At 45.6% G+C, this 17,692-nt stretch overlaps 2 protein-coding genes across 2 annotated transcripts; both read left to right on the top strand.

Annotated features, from left to right (window-relative positions):
* Positions 1-5,128: 5,128 nt before the first annotated feature.
* On the top strand, positions 5,129-12,780 carry LOC118418257 (sporozoite surface protein 2-like). The gene is made up of 4 exons (XM_035824103.1): positions 5,129-5,186; positions 7,254-8,048; positions 8,433-9,493; positions 12,706-12,780. Exons 1-4 carry the CDS (start codon positions 5,129-5,131, stop codon positions 12,778-12,780), a joined length of 1,989 nt encoding a protein of 662 aa, XP_035679996.1.
* A 3,484-nt stretch (positions 12,781-16,264) lies between these two features.
* LOC118418256 (sporozoite surface protein 2-like) lies at positions 16,265-17,301 on the top strand. The gene is made up of 3 exons (XM_035824102.1): positions 16,265-16,342; positions 16,686-16,774; positions 17,097-17,301. The coding sequence occupies exons 1-3, from the start codon at positions 16,265-16,267 to the stop codon at positions 17,299-17,301; spliced, it is 372 nt and encodes a 123-aa protein (XP_035679995.1).
* The last annotated feature ends 391 nt before the right edge of the window (positions 17,302-17,692 follow it).

Below are 17,692 nucleotides of genomic sequence, written 5' to 3'. Positions count from 1 at the left end.
CAGGGAAAGTTGTGCAAAGGAAGCATCAGCAATTTAACAAAAACTCAATGGCCTCATGTTTAGTGAGGAAAATTGTAAAAGTGCCTTCCCAAGGTCACAATATTGGAGTAATGATTCGAACCCATCACCTCTGGGGTTTGGGCCAACCACCTAATTGACTGCACCACATGATTCCACTTTTCACCTCAAGTGATTTTAAGGAGTTTTTAAATGTGTCATGGAGAAAACTAAATCCGAAAATAAAAGGGTTTCCTTTTCCCCCATGTCTGCAGTTATCAATCCCTTAATCTGATGTTTGTATTTAGTAATTTTAATTTGAACAAAAAGATATAGAGGGTTGCCTTTTACTAGAAAGTTTCCCAACCATAGACATATTTCAAGAAATGATATATTATCAATTATCAGCTTCCTAATTACATTTCAATTCTAAATGGATATTATGAATATTATGTAAGGTATCTACCAGACAATTGTATGTGTGTTGAAGTATGAACTCCCCTTTTAAACACATGATACATGAATTTACAAGTTGTTCCTGTTACTTGCTGTTCTTCCTGTTCTGTACTATGGATACAGAGTTACATATTAGACAGTCTTTAACATAGCCAGGTTCAGTTATTTGATGAAAGTTGAAACAATACCATATGAAATCAAAACTATGCAAAACTAAAGCCACTATCATTATGTCTTAAAATTAGTATTTGTGATATCCTGTGGTTAATTCTTAGATGAAACAAGTCACTTTGCCATTGAAGATCAGACTGATGCTCCAGACTTTAAAACATATTTTGACATTCATTATGACTTTTGACTTCCTCACTGGCACACTATCCTCAGATCAACTTTCCCATACATCTTGCCAGTTCAAAGCTTCCGACCAAAGCCAGTAAGGTTTAATAGCTGTGAGAACCAGCCGTGGCATCAGTAAATGTAAGCTCATCTTAGCCAGCAAAACAGTTTGCTGGCTAAAGTAGGATGAGCCAGAATGTGCCCAAGTTCAGGAAGTTGCCATGGAGACCTCTACAGTGCATACAACAGCCAGTCACCCAAAGAAAGGCACCTGGTTCCCTTGCAGTTTTGCAGCCGCTTCACTGACAGTCACCACAGGGGATTTGTCACATGTTGCTAAGCAACACCCGGATAATCCTGTGACAGAAGCCAAGGAATTTGACTGGGTTGGAAAACTCCACCTGAAATTGACTGCCATTCGTAGACTTGATTTTTGACGTATGGTTCGGAGCACTTGCGGAGGACATGGGATTCAAGCCGGAAAGTGCACAGAGAGTGGCCAGAAACTGCGTAGAGCATCACAAGAGCATGGAGCTACTAAAAATAGCAGTCAAGGGTGGAATAGATGAGATGCTTGTGCCATATGTACGGCAAAAACTGCAACAACTTACAGGAAAATGAACCCATCAATGGCTAATCTTGCGAGACCTTTCTACCTGCTGTTTATCATAATTACATTCTATCACCAACTGCACAGGTCAATATACAAGTAACTAACATCAAGCCTACCGCTCTCAGAGTGGCAACCCTGAGTCCTCGGTACTTCTCCCTGGCAAATGACATCATGGTCAAGTGGAGGCCGGAAAAAAAAAACAGAAGCAAGCAACTACCAATGTGTCACAGTCGCTATTTCAGTGCCTATGTGGCATAAATAACAAAGGGCAGTTGTTCCTTCGCCAATGGCAACATCCAGAAAAAGTTGGACGATGTTGAAGCGCCAGTTTTCGTGGAAGTTTACGGCAGGCAGTTGAACCATTTGTTCGGAGCATTTTTCGGTGCCAACTTCCATTCTTTACGCTGATTTCTTGGTTTTACTTGAGCCTACGTCTTTGCGTTTAGATCCTGGTGGATTTATTTCAGCCTACGTCTTTGTGCTTAGTTCCTGACTTGTCGGCTATATTCGCTGTGCGGTGAGTACCCTGTTTTAGCGACTTCAATATGGCAGGGGGGGGGGGGGGCTTCCAAGTGTGTTACCGCTCAATTCCCCTTCCCCACTAACGGTCCCTTCTATTGGGACATTCTAACATCTCAAGGCTATTGAAACTGTCTAACAGGGGTGCCCTATGGTATGCACCCTAACTTAGCACAGATTTTTTGCTGACCTTGTTATGCATTAGCATACCGTGTTTGTTGCCACTGACTACACTGATTAGAAAGTGGTGTAGGTGCACCAACTGTCGGCAGATGGCAACCGTACGCGAGTGCGTGCGGGGCCATGATTTGACGGCAGCGGAGGCGACGGCATTTACTGTCCAGAACAAGGCCGTCCTCGACGCAGCATTCAACTTCCGAAGATTGCCGAGAAGATTTACACTTTGTTGTTTATAGGTAGGGCAGTATAACAGTATAACAGCTCGGCCAAAGTAAAGTAAAGTAAGTAAGTATAACAAAAACATGAACAACGCCTTCACTTCGATAACCCCCAGTTACAGGCTAGACTTAGGACTACATTTCGTGTAAACAAACTGTCTTATGTAAATAGACTAAAGTTCGGATGTACGATGATGATGATGACACCTTTGATCAATATATACGTACTCACTCGTTTACAGTATTACAACGAGTATTACACTCTCATACTTGAGGAAAAGATTTCCTCAGATGACTTCGAGATGCCATTAACGTTGAAAAATGGCAAAACATGATGGGCACAAATCAAGGTGAGAATATAAGATTCAAAAGATTGGTGTGGTTGTTTAAGTTGGTTACGACGTATTTTGAGCAATCGAACTTGAATATGAGATGATTTCACATAGTGGTTAGATAAATAGATACAAATAGTCTCAAATGTATGTATGTGCGAGTGGGTGTTTATATGCGAACAAAACATGTACATGCATGTACACGTACAGGCATCAGAATGCTTTCAGCTACATTCTGAGGGGAACAGATACAATTCATATATTCATTGACTACTAAGTGCAACTTTGAGAAAATATAAATAGCAACTACAACTTGAATGATTGTTTTAATTCTTCTTTACAGAAACATACTCAATTCGCCTGGCCAAAATGTGCCGTACAAAACAAGGAGACGTACAAGAAGATGCCGCACGGCAAGGTGACCAAGGAGCCGCAGGACGGCAAGGTGACCAAGGAGCCGCAGGACGGCAAGGTGACCAAGGAGCCGCAGGACGGCAAGGTGACCAAGGAGCCGCAGAACGGCAAGGTGACCGAGGAGCCGCAGGGCGGCAAGGTGACCAAGGAGCCGCAGGACGGCAAGGTGACCAAGGAGCCGCAGGACGGCAAGGTGACCAAGGAGCCGCAGGACGGCAAGGTGACCAAGGAGCCGCAAAACGGCAAGGTGACCAAGGAGCCGCAGAACGGCAAGGTGACCAAGGAGCCGCAGAACGGCAAGGTGACCAAGGAGCCGCAAAACGGCAAGGTGACCAAGGAGCCGCAGGACGGCAAGGTGACCAAGGAGCCGCAGAACGGCAAGGTGACCAAGGAGCCGCAGGACGGCAAGGTGACCAAGGAGCCGCAGGACGGCAAGGTGACCAAGGAGCCGCAGAACGGCAAGGTGACCAAGGAGCCGCAAAACGGCAAGGTGACCAAGGAGCCGCAGAACGGCAAGGTGACCAAGGAGCCGCAAAACGGCAAGGTGACCAAGGAGCCGCAGGACGGCAAGGTGACCAAGGAGCCGCAGGGCGGCAAGGTGACAAAGGAGCCGCAAAACGGCAAGGTGACCAAGGAGCCGCAGGACGGCAAGGAGAGCATGGATCTTAATCTTGATCTTCAGATAGGTGACACTGCCTATGAACCAGACGACGGTTGGTTCATAGGCGAGGTGAAAAGTGTTGCCAGCACAATAGCCAATATCAGATTCATGGTGGCCAAAGATGGCATATTCAGGAAGGCCTACGTTTTTGCCCGAAATACTTTAGTTACTGTTAATACTTAATTTGCATAATCAACTAGGTAAAAGGAAAACTGTCGACTATTTGCATAAGAAAGTATTTGACGAATCCTTCCTGAACATATGTTTAGGCTAAAGTTAGATTTTGACATGTGATATTATCTTCAGGATAAAACTGTTGGACATTCACATGTGATACTATATTTAGGACATCATTATTAGGTATTGATATGCGATATTGTGTTTAGGCTAAGACTGTTAGACATTCACATGTGATACTTTATTCAGCCTATAGTTGTAAGATTTTGACATGTGATACTACTAGTATGTTTAGCATAAGACTGTTAGATATTCAAATGTGATACTTTATTCAGGCTAAAGTTGTAAGATTTTGACATGTGATACTACTAGTATGTTTAGGCTAAGACTGTTAGATATTCATATGTGATACTATATTTAGGATAAGATTGTTAGGTATTGATATGTAATATTATGTTTAGGCCAAGATTGTTCAATATTGACATGTGATATTAGACTATATAATTGTCATCTCATATTACATTTGCCGTGTTATACACGCTATCGTGATCAGATCTTTCCGGCTTTTCCCGAAACTGCAGTCAGGCCAGGGTCTTCTATGTTTTATATGATATGTTGATATACAGCCTTGTCGAACTCGACAATTAGTTATCTTACAATAAATGTGATGCGAAAAAAAGGAATTTAAACACGTATGATGTTGATTATTTCACTTTTCCAAAGGTGTAAGCAGGATACATGACTTCATACAATCTGACAATATATAAAGGTAAAAACCTACTTGACTCTTTCAGTAACTTCACGGTCATGAATATATTTTTCTTGATGAAGTCGGCAACTCAACTCGGTAACTCACACCCACGTAGGTAGGCCTGGTGCTCGAGTTAACATGATAACAATCATAATGGGTTTAATATCAAATGAAAGGACATCACTCAGTGCTCGAAATACTTTTTTCAGCCAGCTTGCGCAGATGATGAAGTTTTCTCAAACCATCCGACTTGAGGCAAATCTTGCTGCGTCTATACATGTTGAAGTTGCCTTAAGCTTACTTAAGGCTGGCACGCTTTACAGTGATGAGACGAGCAGTGACGGCAGCAAGGTCTGCAACTTTCAAGCAAATACAGCCAAGTTCAAGACCCAGACAATGGGATGAGTTGAGGTCCCCAGTGGCGAGTCAGCAGAGCAGTTGAAAGCGTTGGGGTTTGTACTGAAGAAAGTGGCTATGCCCACATCTCCTCCTGACGGTACAGACAAGAAAACTAAAAAGCTGCTGGCACAAGGTAAGAAGCTCAAATCTCAAAGATTGGGATCTGCAATGCAAAGTTCTGCAAACACTCGAGGCGATAGCCCAGCAGACAGGAGAGAAACCGGACAACCATGTTAATGTGAGTTTTTCAAGTTAGTCAGTGATTTTCGACAGCTTCTTTCTCGCATGCTTCCCATTGTTAAGAATATGCAGAGTAAATACCGCTACGTGGCCCGCATGCCAACAGGATGCGTCAATTAGGTGAGTTTTTTTTGCAACTTTTTGATCCTTGATACCCTTAGACAAGACAGGGAGAGTACAAGGACACATGTTGGCTAAGTTGAAAACCAGTTTATTCAAAGCTATTTATTTCGGCTGTTTTGGTTGGATGGTTGGAATACGGAAGAAAGATTAAGGCTAAAATACGTACAGATCCTGAATCAACATGTTTGATTTGGACAGGAGGGAGGAATCGAAGTCGGCTAGGTCACCCTACGGAGCGATTAACATCTCATGGTTCCCAAATACGCTTGCCTTTACATAGAGTGGCTTACATGGGCCACTCTGGCCAGCTACACCTTGAGGGAACTCTACAAATCTCGCATCTTTGTCATGATCCTCTCTGTGTAAACTGTCAACGTCTATCTTTGGAGCCGCAGTCAGTCAACAACGAAATAATGGTCTGCCGATGCTTTTTCATTGTCTGGTGACTGAACGTAATTTGATGTAAGCAAGATACCCAAAACTTTGGTTGAGTAAGTAACTTAATACCGTGCCACCATGGTCAATTTTACTGGCCACTAACATCTTTCTTTTCTCTTGTTCCCTCTTAGGCTCCTTCAAAAATGAAACTGATTCTGGAGACCGTGTTGATATCATTCGGCATATGCAGAGAGATTAAGTGTCCTTCACAGTTCCTCAACCAATAAAGGCACAGGCACAGGTGCGGGCACAAACAGTTGCGAATGTCTTCGGTACGTCTGTTTGTGCCTGAAAATGAATCGTACCCCAAGGCCTGGAAGGGGTTCACACTTTCTCAAACATATCAAATCGGAACAAAAGCTACAAGTCTGGGAAATGGGAAGACGGATGGTTGATAAAACAGGTTGTACGTCACGTACTTAGCGATCTACCTGCAGTACAGGACAACCTGGAGTCAAGAGACAAGATCGCTTACATGATGCAGAGGAACGGCCAGACGCGCCGCTAACGGAAAGATAGAAAAAAAAAAAGGTATGATAAGGTATGGTTTTAGGCGTTTTTGTCGGGCTCTCTATTTTGTAGCCTTTCATCTATATCCGATGACCAAATCTATAACTGTCATGTTCCTATTTCTGCGAAATTTGATATTGCTAAAAGAACCGTAGATAACGAGACACAAAAATTATAACAAAAACAATCAGGGTGTAAGAAAATCGTGAGTCCATGGGTGCAAAGTAGAAAAAAAAAACGCATCAAAAACAGTTGGTCTTGTCGATCGCGAGATCTGGGCAGAAAGCCAGCGGAGCAGCCACTGGTGGGACGTTGTTGCCCTGCCTACATTCCGTGGTGCAGCCGATTTCGGCTACGTAGGGGCACTTTTGAACGTCTACTTGACGAACTGCGACCGACAATTGAGAGAAAGAACACTCTGATGCGCGACGCCATTTATGCAAAAAAAAAAAAGACTTGCCGTCACGCTGTACTGGCTGGTGTCGGGTGACCTGTTTCGCACTGTCGCCGATCTTTTCGGCATAAGTGAAGGGTCGGTTTGTCCAACTGTTCATGATGTATGTAAAGCCATCTTGGAAGTTACTGCCCCAGTACATCAACTTTTGTACTCAAACTGAACAAGAAAACTCTTGATATGTTTTTTACCCTAACACCTGCTATTAGGTGGGTGGCTGGGCGCCTAGAAACGGACAGGAAAGCCGTATGTCCGGGGTGTCGCAACTCGTCAATGACCAAAAAGGTCTAAAGGTCTAAAGGTGCGTAATCAATTGCAAAGCCAACCTATGGGAAATTCTAGATAAAACCCAATGTAACAAAGCAATCTCTGATCTGTTGCATATATATTCAGAACTTCATGCCTGGTGCAAAAATATACTGATATATTTTTCAGAAAGGACAGTTCTTTGCGTGGGACTCTGTGCAAAAGGGCTCCGCACATCCCGGACAACGAGGGTGACACTCAGCACATCCCGGACGAGGGTGACACTCAGCACATCTCGAACAACGACGGGTGACACTCCGCACATCTCCAACAACGAGGGTGACACTCAGCACATCTCCAACAACGAGGGTGACACTCAGCACATCCCGGACAACGAGGGTGACACTCCGCACGTCTCCAACAACGAGGGTGACACTCAACACATCTCTAACAACGAGGGTGACACTCAGCACATATCCAACAACGAGGGTGACACTCAGCACGTCTCGAACAACGAGGGTGACACTCAGCACATCCCGGACGAGGGTGACACTCAGCACATCTCGAACGACGAGGGTGACACTCAGAACATCTCCAACAACGAGGGTGACACTCAGAACATCTCCAACAACGAGGGTGACACTCAGAACATCTCCAACAACGAGGGTGACACTCAGCACGTCTCGAACAACGAGGGTGATACTCAGAACATCTCCAACAACGAGGGTTACACTCAGCACGTCTCGAACAACGAGGGTGACACTCAGAACATCTCCAACAACGAGGGTGACACTCAGCACATCTCCAACAACGAGGGTGACACTCAGCACATCTCCAACAACGAGGGTGACACTCAGCACGTCTCGAACAACGAGGGTGACACTCAGAACATCTCCAACAACGAGGGTGACACTCAGAACATCTCCAACAACGAGGGTGACACTCAGAACATCTCCAACAACGATGCTCCAATGGATGACTCGGGTTTTTCAGAAATCCAATTGAGTTAACCTCTAGTCACATCTACCCATCAATGAGGTTCTGCACCATGTCAGATATCCACCACTATATGGGTTTAAAATATCCCTGATACAAAATCATGCACTGATATATCAATCTGTGTTTTTCTAGGATGTGCTTGAAGAAAGACAACCTGGGGTTTACTGCTTTGATGTAAGTTTTAATCCTGTTACTATATTACTGTATCATGTAGTGCAAATGTAAAATCTTAACCTTTGAAGGAAATTTAGCTGGCAGAAACAGGCAAATTTTTCAAGAAGGAGGAAGATTTTTACGTTGATGACTCTGTTGTTACATAATACAGATGGTGACTGAGAACGAGAGGATTGAGGACACCTCCCCCTTCAGCCCAGCTGGCAGCTTCGGCTCCTCCTAGTCCTGACAACCCTTCAGCTCCTCCTAGTCCTGACAACCCTTCAGCTCCTCCTAGTCCTGACAACCCTTCAGCTCCTCCTAGTCCTGACAACCCTTCAGCTCCTCCTAGTCCTAACAACCCTTCAGCTCCTCCTAGTTCTGACAACCCTTCAGATCCTCCTAGTCCTGACAACCCTTCAGCTCCTCCTAGTCCTGACAACCCTTCAGCTCCTCCTAATCCTGACAACCCTTCAGCTCCTCCTAGTTCTGACAACCCTTCAGCTCCTCCTAGTCCTGACAACCCTTCAGCTCCTCCTAGTCCTGACAACCCTTCGGCTCCTCCTAGTCCTGACAACCCTTCAGCTCCTCCTAGTCCTGACAACCCTTCAGCTCCTCCTAGTCCTGACAACCCTTCAGCTCCTCCTAGTCCTGACAACCCTTCAGCTCCTCCTAGTCCTGACAACCCTTCAGCTCCTCCTAGTTCTGACAACCCTTCAGATCCTCCTAGTCCTGACAACCCTTCAGCTCCTCCTAGTCCTGACAACCCTTCAGCTCCTCCTAATCCTGACAACCCTTCAGCTCCTCCTAGTTCTGACAACCCTTCGGCTCCTCCTAGTCCTGACAACCCTTCAGCTCCTCCTAGTCCTGACAACCCTTCGGCTCCTCCTAGTCCTGACAACCCTTCAGCTCCTCCTAGTCCTGACAACCCTTCAGCTCCTCCTAGTCCTGACAACCCTTCAGCTCCTCCTAGTCCTGACAACCCTTCGGCTCCTCCTAGTCCTGACAACCCTTCAGCTCCTCCTAGTCCTGACAACCCTTCAGCTCCTCCTAGTCCTGACAACCCTTCAGCTCCTCCTAGTCCTGACAACCCTTCGGCTCCTCCTAGTCCTGACACCCCTTCAGCTCCTCCTACTCCTGACAACCCTTCAGCTCAGCTGGTTGAGGCCAAGACACCAGGCACCGAGGTCCAGAAGCAGGGAGCAGAAGGAGCAGGGCCCTCATCATTGTTTCCTATCTTCAACAAAGAAACAAGGAGATGGAAGACACCATTCAAGGTGATTGATATTTCAAGTTGGCTAAGGATGAAGGGGATGCCTAGCTTAATTAAGCCTAACAGCCAAGCGATAATGGTCCAGTCCTCTCAAGCATTCTTTTAAACCTGATTCCGGTTTTGATACTAGTGCAAGATCGTCAGCCCAAAATATGCTGTTTACGGTTGTGTCTTTTAAGAATAGACTGTAGAAATATATTAAACATTTTTCTCAGGGTTGCATGACGGCGCTATATTTTAGAATTCGAAAAGTGCTTTTTTGTAATGTATTTTTAATGTATTTTCAATACTGTTCTTCATTGTATTGCTTGAATAGCATATAAGTTCGTTGTTTGCTTTCTCAGTTGCGCCATTGTTATCATTATGAATGTTGGTTTCCTTCAGATGCTGTTCGAGATTGCAAATACGATTGGTTTAGCGATTGTTGTTCTGTTGAAATACTGTTCTTCATTGTATCACTTTGTAACCCTAAGAAATCACACATCAACACGGTAATGTCAGATCTACAGTCAGATGGAAATGAGTCCAGAACGCATGCAGATTAAGTTCTCATATTGCGAAGGTCTCGAACTGGTACGAGGGCCGCGAGTGAGTCAAACTGTGCACGCAACGGCGCAAGATGTTCTGTGCCAATTGTTGGTACGCTATACAACGTACGCTTCTCACATTTTCTAGTCATCAAGAAGCTGCCTTCGTGACAACCGGGTTCTACAACTACAAAAAAAAGCAATTGAGAAGTTTGACATTCACACAGCGTCAGACGCACAAACAGAAGCTGCCATGAAATGCTCTGCAATTACAAAAATTCCATCTCTAGTCAGCACAACTCACAGATTGCAGGACAATAACAACTCCATAGAAATGGCTTGCTGAAACAACTGACAACCTTAAAAGTCTTGCTGTCATAGGCCATCTAGATAAGGCTGGGAATCTCTTTTTTGTATAACTTAAAATGAATTGTGATCCATAATCTTCAAGTAGTAGGTTTGCATAATCCTAAAATATGGGTCGATGATGAATCTTTGGAGTGACAACGAGGAGTGACATCAAGAGCTTTCTTCAGGATCGCCATCTACTGGGGAGGCCTGGATGTCGAACTCAATGATCAGTCCCACCGACGAACTTATGAAGGTAGATCTTAGTATTGGGGTCAAGACGACGAAGGCTGACATCCATATTTTACCTTGAAATGGAAGAAATGCGTTGGAGTGCAGGGCGTCTGTGCACAAAAATACTACCGATGCCATGCTTTTACAGGCTATCTTGTAAGGGCTGGAAAGTGCAACCCAGACAAGGGAACATCGCAACACCGTGGAGCGAGCAACACTGCAGTTCGATTTAACATTAAATTTTAGCATCAGAGACAAAGTCACATTGTATGCCTACACTCCGATACCCTTGATAATACCAATAAAATATGAATTCCACGTTTAGGTTAACTCTTAAAATCTTCAAAACCCTGAAAAGCAATCATTCTCTATTTCATTCACAGGAACACTCACTGCTATAGGTTTTCCGGGGAGCAGTCGCAGTTAGTGGACTTTGGCAGCGCAGTGCCAACTGCGGCATAGGCGGCATATGTATATTGGTAAAGTAACACTTACATTCATCTACATAATACGCTTTAAGGTCCTTGACATTCGTCAGTTTGGGTGTGTGACATCTGGGACTGTGGAGGACATCCTGAACCACCTGATGACAGACTGCCCTCGGGTGAGGGTTGACTGCACCCACGCTGGCTGTGGCGTGCTTGTGCCACGGAAGGGTCTCAAGGACCACTGTGATTGGGCGATTATATGCTGCCCTTGTGGGGCAGAGATGGAACGCCAGGATATCCATGAATACTTGCCGATATATCAATACATATTTTGGGTACGGCGGGGTAAACTTATTTTCCGTCCAACGAAAGGGATGGTGGGTCCTGGAGACAGCCCTGCAGTTATAATGGATGATACAACATTAAACCGCACTATATTCGAACAGGTGACGTAGGTATTAGATGTACAATTAATCTTAACATACTCCTATACCTAGTTGTGTTTAACCTTTTTTTTTCCTTTTTACCCAACAGCTTCTACGCGTACCGGTCCGACTACTTGAATGGTAAGAGGACGGTGGTTCACCGAAATACAGGCACCTTTCACCGTACCCCTCAGTACTGGCTAGCGCACAGCTGGCTACGTAGGTTTGCGGAGGGCTACGGTGATAAGATGCCGGACAAGGATGCAATCAACTTGCCATCTTCGATGACGAGGCCCGGTGTGTACGTTAAGTAAAGACAGAGTCTTGCCGGGACAGACATGTACAAGCCAATAGCAGAGCACCTTCTTGACGATGTGGAGAAAAGGATCATCCTCGCCTGACGATCCCCAAGGTAAACTTGCCTTACAATACCCTCTATTTTGCTTACAAAGGGCAATGACCCTAATTGACGCAGGCGCAGAGGGCCCCAAACGAGTCCATACAGTATTTTAGCCTATTTTCGACTTTTAGCAGGAAAATGTAAGTAACATTTCATATTGGTGAGACAGTGTAGGTTGCAGATGTTCAGATTTGGCCAAAAAACTAGGTTTTGGTCCATCTTTTTGGCCTGTGCTGACCCCTATTTTGAAGTGCTGAGTCCCAAAAATGACGTCATGAAAAAGCAAGATGGCGGCAGGTTTGACCGTAAGAATAGTTGCGCTGGCCAGAAAGTTTCAAGATTAGACTTTTGGACACTTGAGATAGCGGGCTGCTGTGTGGGGTGAGTTCTTATGACCTGGAATGTTCACGGATGAGATTATGACACCCTGAACTTGCTAATTTTAACATTATCGCCTATGTAGATTTGTATTCGTGGTAACTGCTCCAAATGTGTTGTAACCAAGCATAATGAAACCCATATTTCGAAATAAGATAACACTACTGCCCATGGAAGGGCTAGCAACACCTTCCTGTAAAGAAACGTATACCCTCTGCTGAAAGGACAGACGAACGTTCGAACACTACTGTTCATTCTTGTATATGAACACCAGCAGTCTGGATCTCTCAGTCATGACGGCGCGGTTTACTACGGAGGAACATGTATATCGGAAAAGGTATCCAGCCGCGACATACTACATGTAGTAGTAGTGTTGTATTTAAAGTCCAGTCTAGCAGCTACCATCATCATAAAGTAGAGCTGCGTTGTTTCAGACAAATCGCCTTGGGATTTGTGATGTCTGCAAATACCTACAGACGGCGTACGAGCAAGGCACCACGCTGGAGGAAAAGGCGTCCATAAAGAAGGACCAGACCTTACACTGGCAGTAACAAATGTAAGTCGATATTATCTCATGCGAAAATGTTATTTTCTTTGTTTCTCTCAAATTTGGTGGATACATGTAGTGTTATACCCCCTTTCTCCAATTAGACTGCGACCTCACCACGCTCTCTGTGCTACATATAACTGTTCAGTTCGCTCAACGAATTGTGTAGGAAAAAAAAACTTTAACGTTTTGCGTGTTTCATTGTCTTTTCACGTTTTTACTTTTTGTATGATACATCCAGCATGAAATCGAGGATTACACATCCATTGTAGGCACCAGTGAGAGCGCAGCGCGGTCGCCATCTACATGTACATGCAGTGGAAAGGGGCATTACTAAAATACCTGTTCATTTGATCGCACGTTGCTCATTTAGCTTAAATGAAACATCACATTGCTCCTTATTCTTATGTCATAGTGGATCTTTGGGCCCCCCCGGGGATCAAAGTTGTTAATTGGATGCAGTCGCTTCCAGGGTCTACCCTACACGTGGGATCCCCGTTCACTCCCGCCATCAGATCCGAGGGGGCAGGCTGCACCACAGAGTCTCCGCGCCAAAGTTTCTTTCTCCGTCCCCTCTGTTTCTTCCTTTCCTTCTTCCATCGTAGTCATGGGGAGGACCCCGAAAAGAGTAAAGAAGTGCTCCGGTTGTGGCGAACCACTGTCCTGTCACAAGGCGGGCCAATACGGCAAGCACTGCCAGGGCATTACCAAGGATCCGCCGGCGGAGAAGCCGCACATCGAGCTCGAGGACCCCAGCCCCGAGTCTGCGATGGCCGTCTTGGAAAAGCGAAAGGCGGAGCTGGAGAAGGCAATCGCGGAAGCAGAGCTTCAAAAAGAGGTGGCAGCTATGGAGAAGAGACTTGGTGCTCTGAAGACCGGCGATCCTACCTCCGCATCAGGCGAGACGAAACAGCCCGGCGCCGGCAAGGGCGGCCCGTCGGCCGAGGAGGCGGCTACACTGGGCCCCGGTGACCTGACCATCGACCATCTCCGCCAGAACAAGGATCTCGCCTCCAAGGTCGCCTAGAAGTACCCAGACGTCGTTGAGATCGTCGCCCAGCACGACAAAAAGACCACCACTACCAGCACGAAAGGTAAGCCTAAGATTCTGTCGCCTGAACACTTTGTATTCGGCTGCGGGTCCGCGGAAGGGACGAAGTACGATGACCTTTCCGCCGAGGAGTTTCTCAGCGGGCTGCTTCTGTCGCCCAACCTCCCGGCCTGGGAAGCCAGGGGCCGCCTGGCCTTGCTCCAGCTCACCTGCCACCGGCTGGCGCGTTACCGCTGGCCGGTCGTCAGGGCGTTTCACCATGCGGCTATCACCCACGCCCTCCGCGACCCCACGAAGTGGAACAACGACTGGACGGAAATCAAGGACTATTATTTCGACGGCGACGCCGACAAGCTCAAGGGCACCAACACCTCCGCGGGTAAGCAGAAGACAACCGTGAGGACCTGCTACAAATACAACAAAGGGTAGTGCTCTTCAAGTTCAACCTCGTGCCGCTACATCCACTTCTGCTCATACTGCTTGGACATTACGGGACAAAAATAGTCAGAAATGCATAGCCACGGCCTAATGAATCAGTAACACACATTTAACAATATACTGCACAATTCACTCTACTATACGCAGGAAGGAGCGACAGGTATACTGGTCCAAAGCCCACGCAGCCCTTGAGGACCCCGCCTCCATCCTGTCCATAATCATCGACGGGATGGATCAGAACAAAACTGCCATCCCCCACTTCTAGCAAAAAAGAAAGGTAATGCCCGTTCTCCCCGTTTTGAATCGTTGAGAACTTGTAATGGGCTCTAGCAGTTATATTGCTGTATCGAGAAGCGGGATTTTTAATGTCTTTACAATTAGAAAAATAAGCAGCTGACCCGGCTGTTGGACTGCTAGCGCTTTAGCTAGGCAATATTGTGCAAGCCTTCATGTCTGCCGCCCAGACATCAAAGTATGCTTTGTTTTCATTGTCGCATGTTATTCGTTAGTAAATTGTAATGCCATGTCCGCATGTTGCTTCACCTTGACGAATGTTGTTTTGATTTTCTCAAATGACCTATTCTCACACAGTAACGTACATGAACATGGAATGACTGTGTCAATATCAACATGTAGATATTTCTATAATGTGCCCACAGGAGTCCGAAAAGTGGAAATTGGAAACACATGTTACGGGGGTCCTAGTCCATGGACTGGGCATTGCCTTGGTCTTCGTGGACAATGGCCCCATGACAGCAATCTGACGATCAACATATTGCTGTCGACCCTGAGCAAGGTTTAGGTTGCGTTGCGATGAGTACTTGGTTTTATCGGCTAGTCATGGCAGAGGGAGGGTATCCCGGTGTGCTACCAACCAACCCCTCCCTCTCGCTAGAGGTCCTTCTTCTTGGACATGCATATATTTCCAGACTTTACTCTTTTGTGCAACGTCGAACACTAACAGCATCGCGCAGGGCAGATTGTAACATCTCCTTCCGATTCAGACCCGGCGCAACAGTGGAATCGTTTGATTACGGCTCTTCACTTAGGAACCTCCCTGCAGCCAAAATAGTTATCTCGAGCTGGGGTGTAATGATCTTTGTAACATGACATATGAACCAGCAGAGGTGGCACACAGAGTTGTAAAAAACTGCAGAAGAAATCCAAGATCTCACGGCAGCCAAAGCAGTTGTACTAGCTTTGCCAGTCAAACGGGTTTTCGACCCTATGGGTATTCCTTACAATGCACGTTGTGCAGAATACTGTGACAATCACATTAAAGATGAAGTCAACAAAGCCAACGACATTCACTGGTGACAGCATTCCCGAACTGTGGCCCGACACGGTGCAAACTTGTTTGAAAATGATGGTTTGCACTTCAATGATTACGGTTCCTTTTTGTATTATAAGAGTGTCAGAGGGGCCATACAGATGGCCCTGAGGAGACTTAAAATTCTGCCGTTATTGTTATTGTCTTGTTATTTTCTATACAACTCGCTTTACTGTATCCCCTCACTTTCTGCGCGCTGTCGTGGTGTAGGGGCCACAGATCATAAATTTCACTCATGACACCTGAATGTGTCCATGTTTTTTCTCCGTCATTCCCACTCCGCCATGTACACTGATTTGGTGTAAAAGTATCAGATTATAAGTTATCACTCATGGCACCTGATTGTGTCCATGTTTTTCCATCAAACAATAAAAATTAGAAATGTCTCATCTGGGCAATTGGTGACATTGGAAAACAAGTTGTACCCCTTGCGTTTATTTATCAAAGACAGACAGAACACATAGTCTATCTTAAACCAATGTGAACCAGGTGAAAAGAAGAGATCTGGAATTGCCACCTTGACAGAGACACGCCAGTGCACCTAGAGGTCTTGAGGTGTTTGAAAAAGAAGCAAAATGTAACTAATTGAAGAATGTAATTGGCAGCGTTGTACACAAACACATACTGCCACATTTAACACAGATGATGTGCTGAATGATGTAGAGAGTAATGCATCTGTCATACCTGAGGGAAGAGTTGCCTGTGGCTATCCAGGCTGGACTGTTAGAAAGCACTATGCCACACAAGGTGCGTGATGGAGAAGACATAGACATAGAGGCAAAGATTGGCAGCACAGGTGCAAGAAGATTTAGCGGAAGAGGAAATGGATGTTGTTGTTGATGTACAATTCCAAGTAGAAGAGAAGCAGCAGCCAGACAGTAAGATTGAAATGGAGAAAGGGAAGGAAGATTTCCAATATAACTATAACTGTTCAGTGGCAAGAGGAAGACTGTTTGATCTTGTCAAAAATGATGCTGTGAAGGAAGGAGACGGAAACAGTACTTCCAAAACAAACAACCATTACAAAGCCCTGACATTCCGGTACATAGCACAACATAATTCACTTTTTGCTGCCATTCTTCACAACAAGACCATCAACGCCCATGGACTGCTTGGCAAGAATATACCAAAATATCTTGCTATGGAATTCCTGAACAAGGCGAAGGATGGTCTGACACGGTTGGGGCAAAACAAGACGAGCGCAACAGTGAGAAGGCAACAGCCTCGGAGTGTTAGAGGAAATCATCTGTACATTTGACAGTGACATCTCCCTATACACAACAAAAGGTAATCACACAGTTCCCGATCTCAGACATGAAACAGAACAACTGGTAGAAGAGCCGAAGATTGAGGACCCATTCGAAATCATTCCTTGATGTTGCTATGCCACTTTTCCGACATGCCCACAGTCGAGACTTGGGTGTTACCTTAAATAACCAACTATCACGGTCCAACCATATAAATAACATTACAAGTAAAGCTCACTTACTGCTACGGATAGCCCACAGAGCCCCCAGCAGTCAGACACGGATAGCCCACAGAGCCCCCAGCAGTCAGACACGGATAGCCCACAGAGCCCCCAGCAGTCAGACACGGATAGCCCACAGAGCCCCCAGCAGTCAGACACGGATAGCCCACAGAGCCCCCAGCAGTCAGACACGGATAGCCCACAGAGCCCCCAGCAGTCAGACATGGATAGCCCATAGAGCCCCCAGCAGTCAGACATGGATAGCCCACAGAGCCCCCAGCAGTCAGACTACAAAGCAAAGACTACAGAACCAGATCGAGTAGTCAACAGAGAAGTCAACGAGAAGCGACGCTACCCTACCAGGATGAGACGACATCCGTCCCACCTGATGAGAGACTACCACACGTGAAACGAACTTTGCTTGAAAACGGACTTTGAACGAATCATGCATGCTAAGGACAAAAAGATGCATAACAAAACTACTAATGAATACTAACCCTGTTTTGAAATACTCTATAGTTTACAATTTTAATTATAGGTTCGCAGAAATTGTACTTAACTGGCACAAAGCCACTGCCGGCAGTGCATAATGGGCAGAGATATGGTAGCCTACTGAAGTCACTAAAGTC

The sequence above is a fragment of the Branchiostoma floridae genome, chromosome 6 (assembly GCF_000003815.2).
Source record: "Branchiostoma floridae strain S238N-H82 chromosome 6, Bfl_VNyyK, whole genome shotgun sequence".
In the NCBI taxonomy this organism is placed as follows: Eukaryota; Metazoa; Chordata; class Leptocardii; order Amphioxiformes; family Branchiostomatidae; genus Branchiostoma; species Branchiostoma floridae.
The sequence above is the reverse complement of the archived record's forward strand: the minus strand, read 5'-3'. Positions and strand labels throughout refer to the sequence as shown.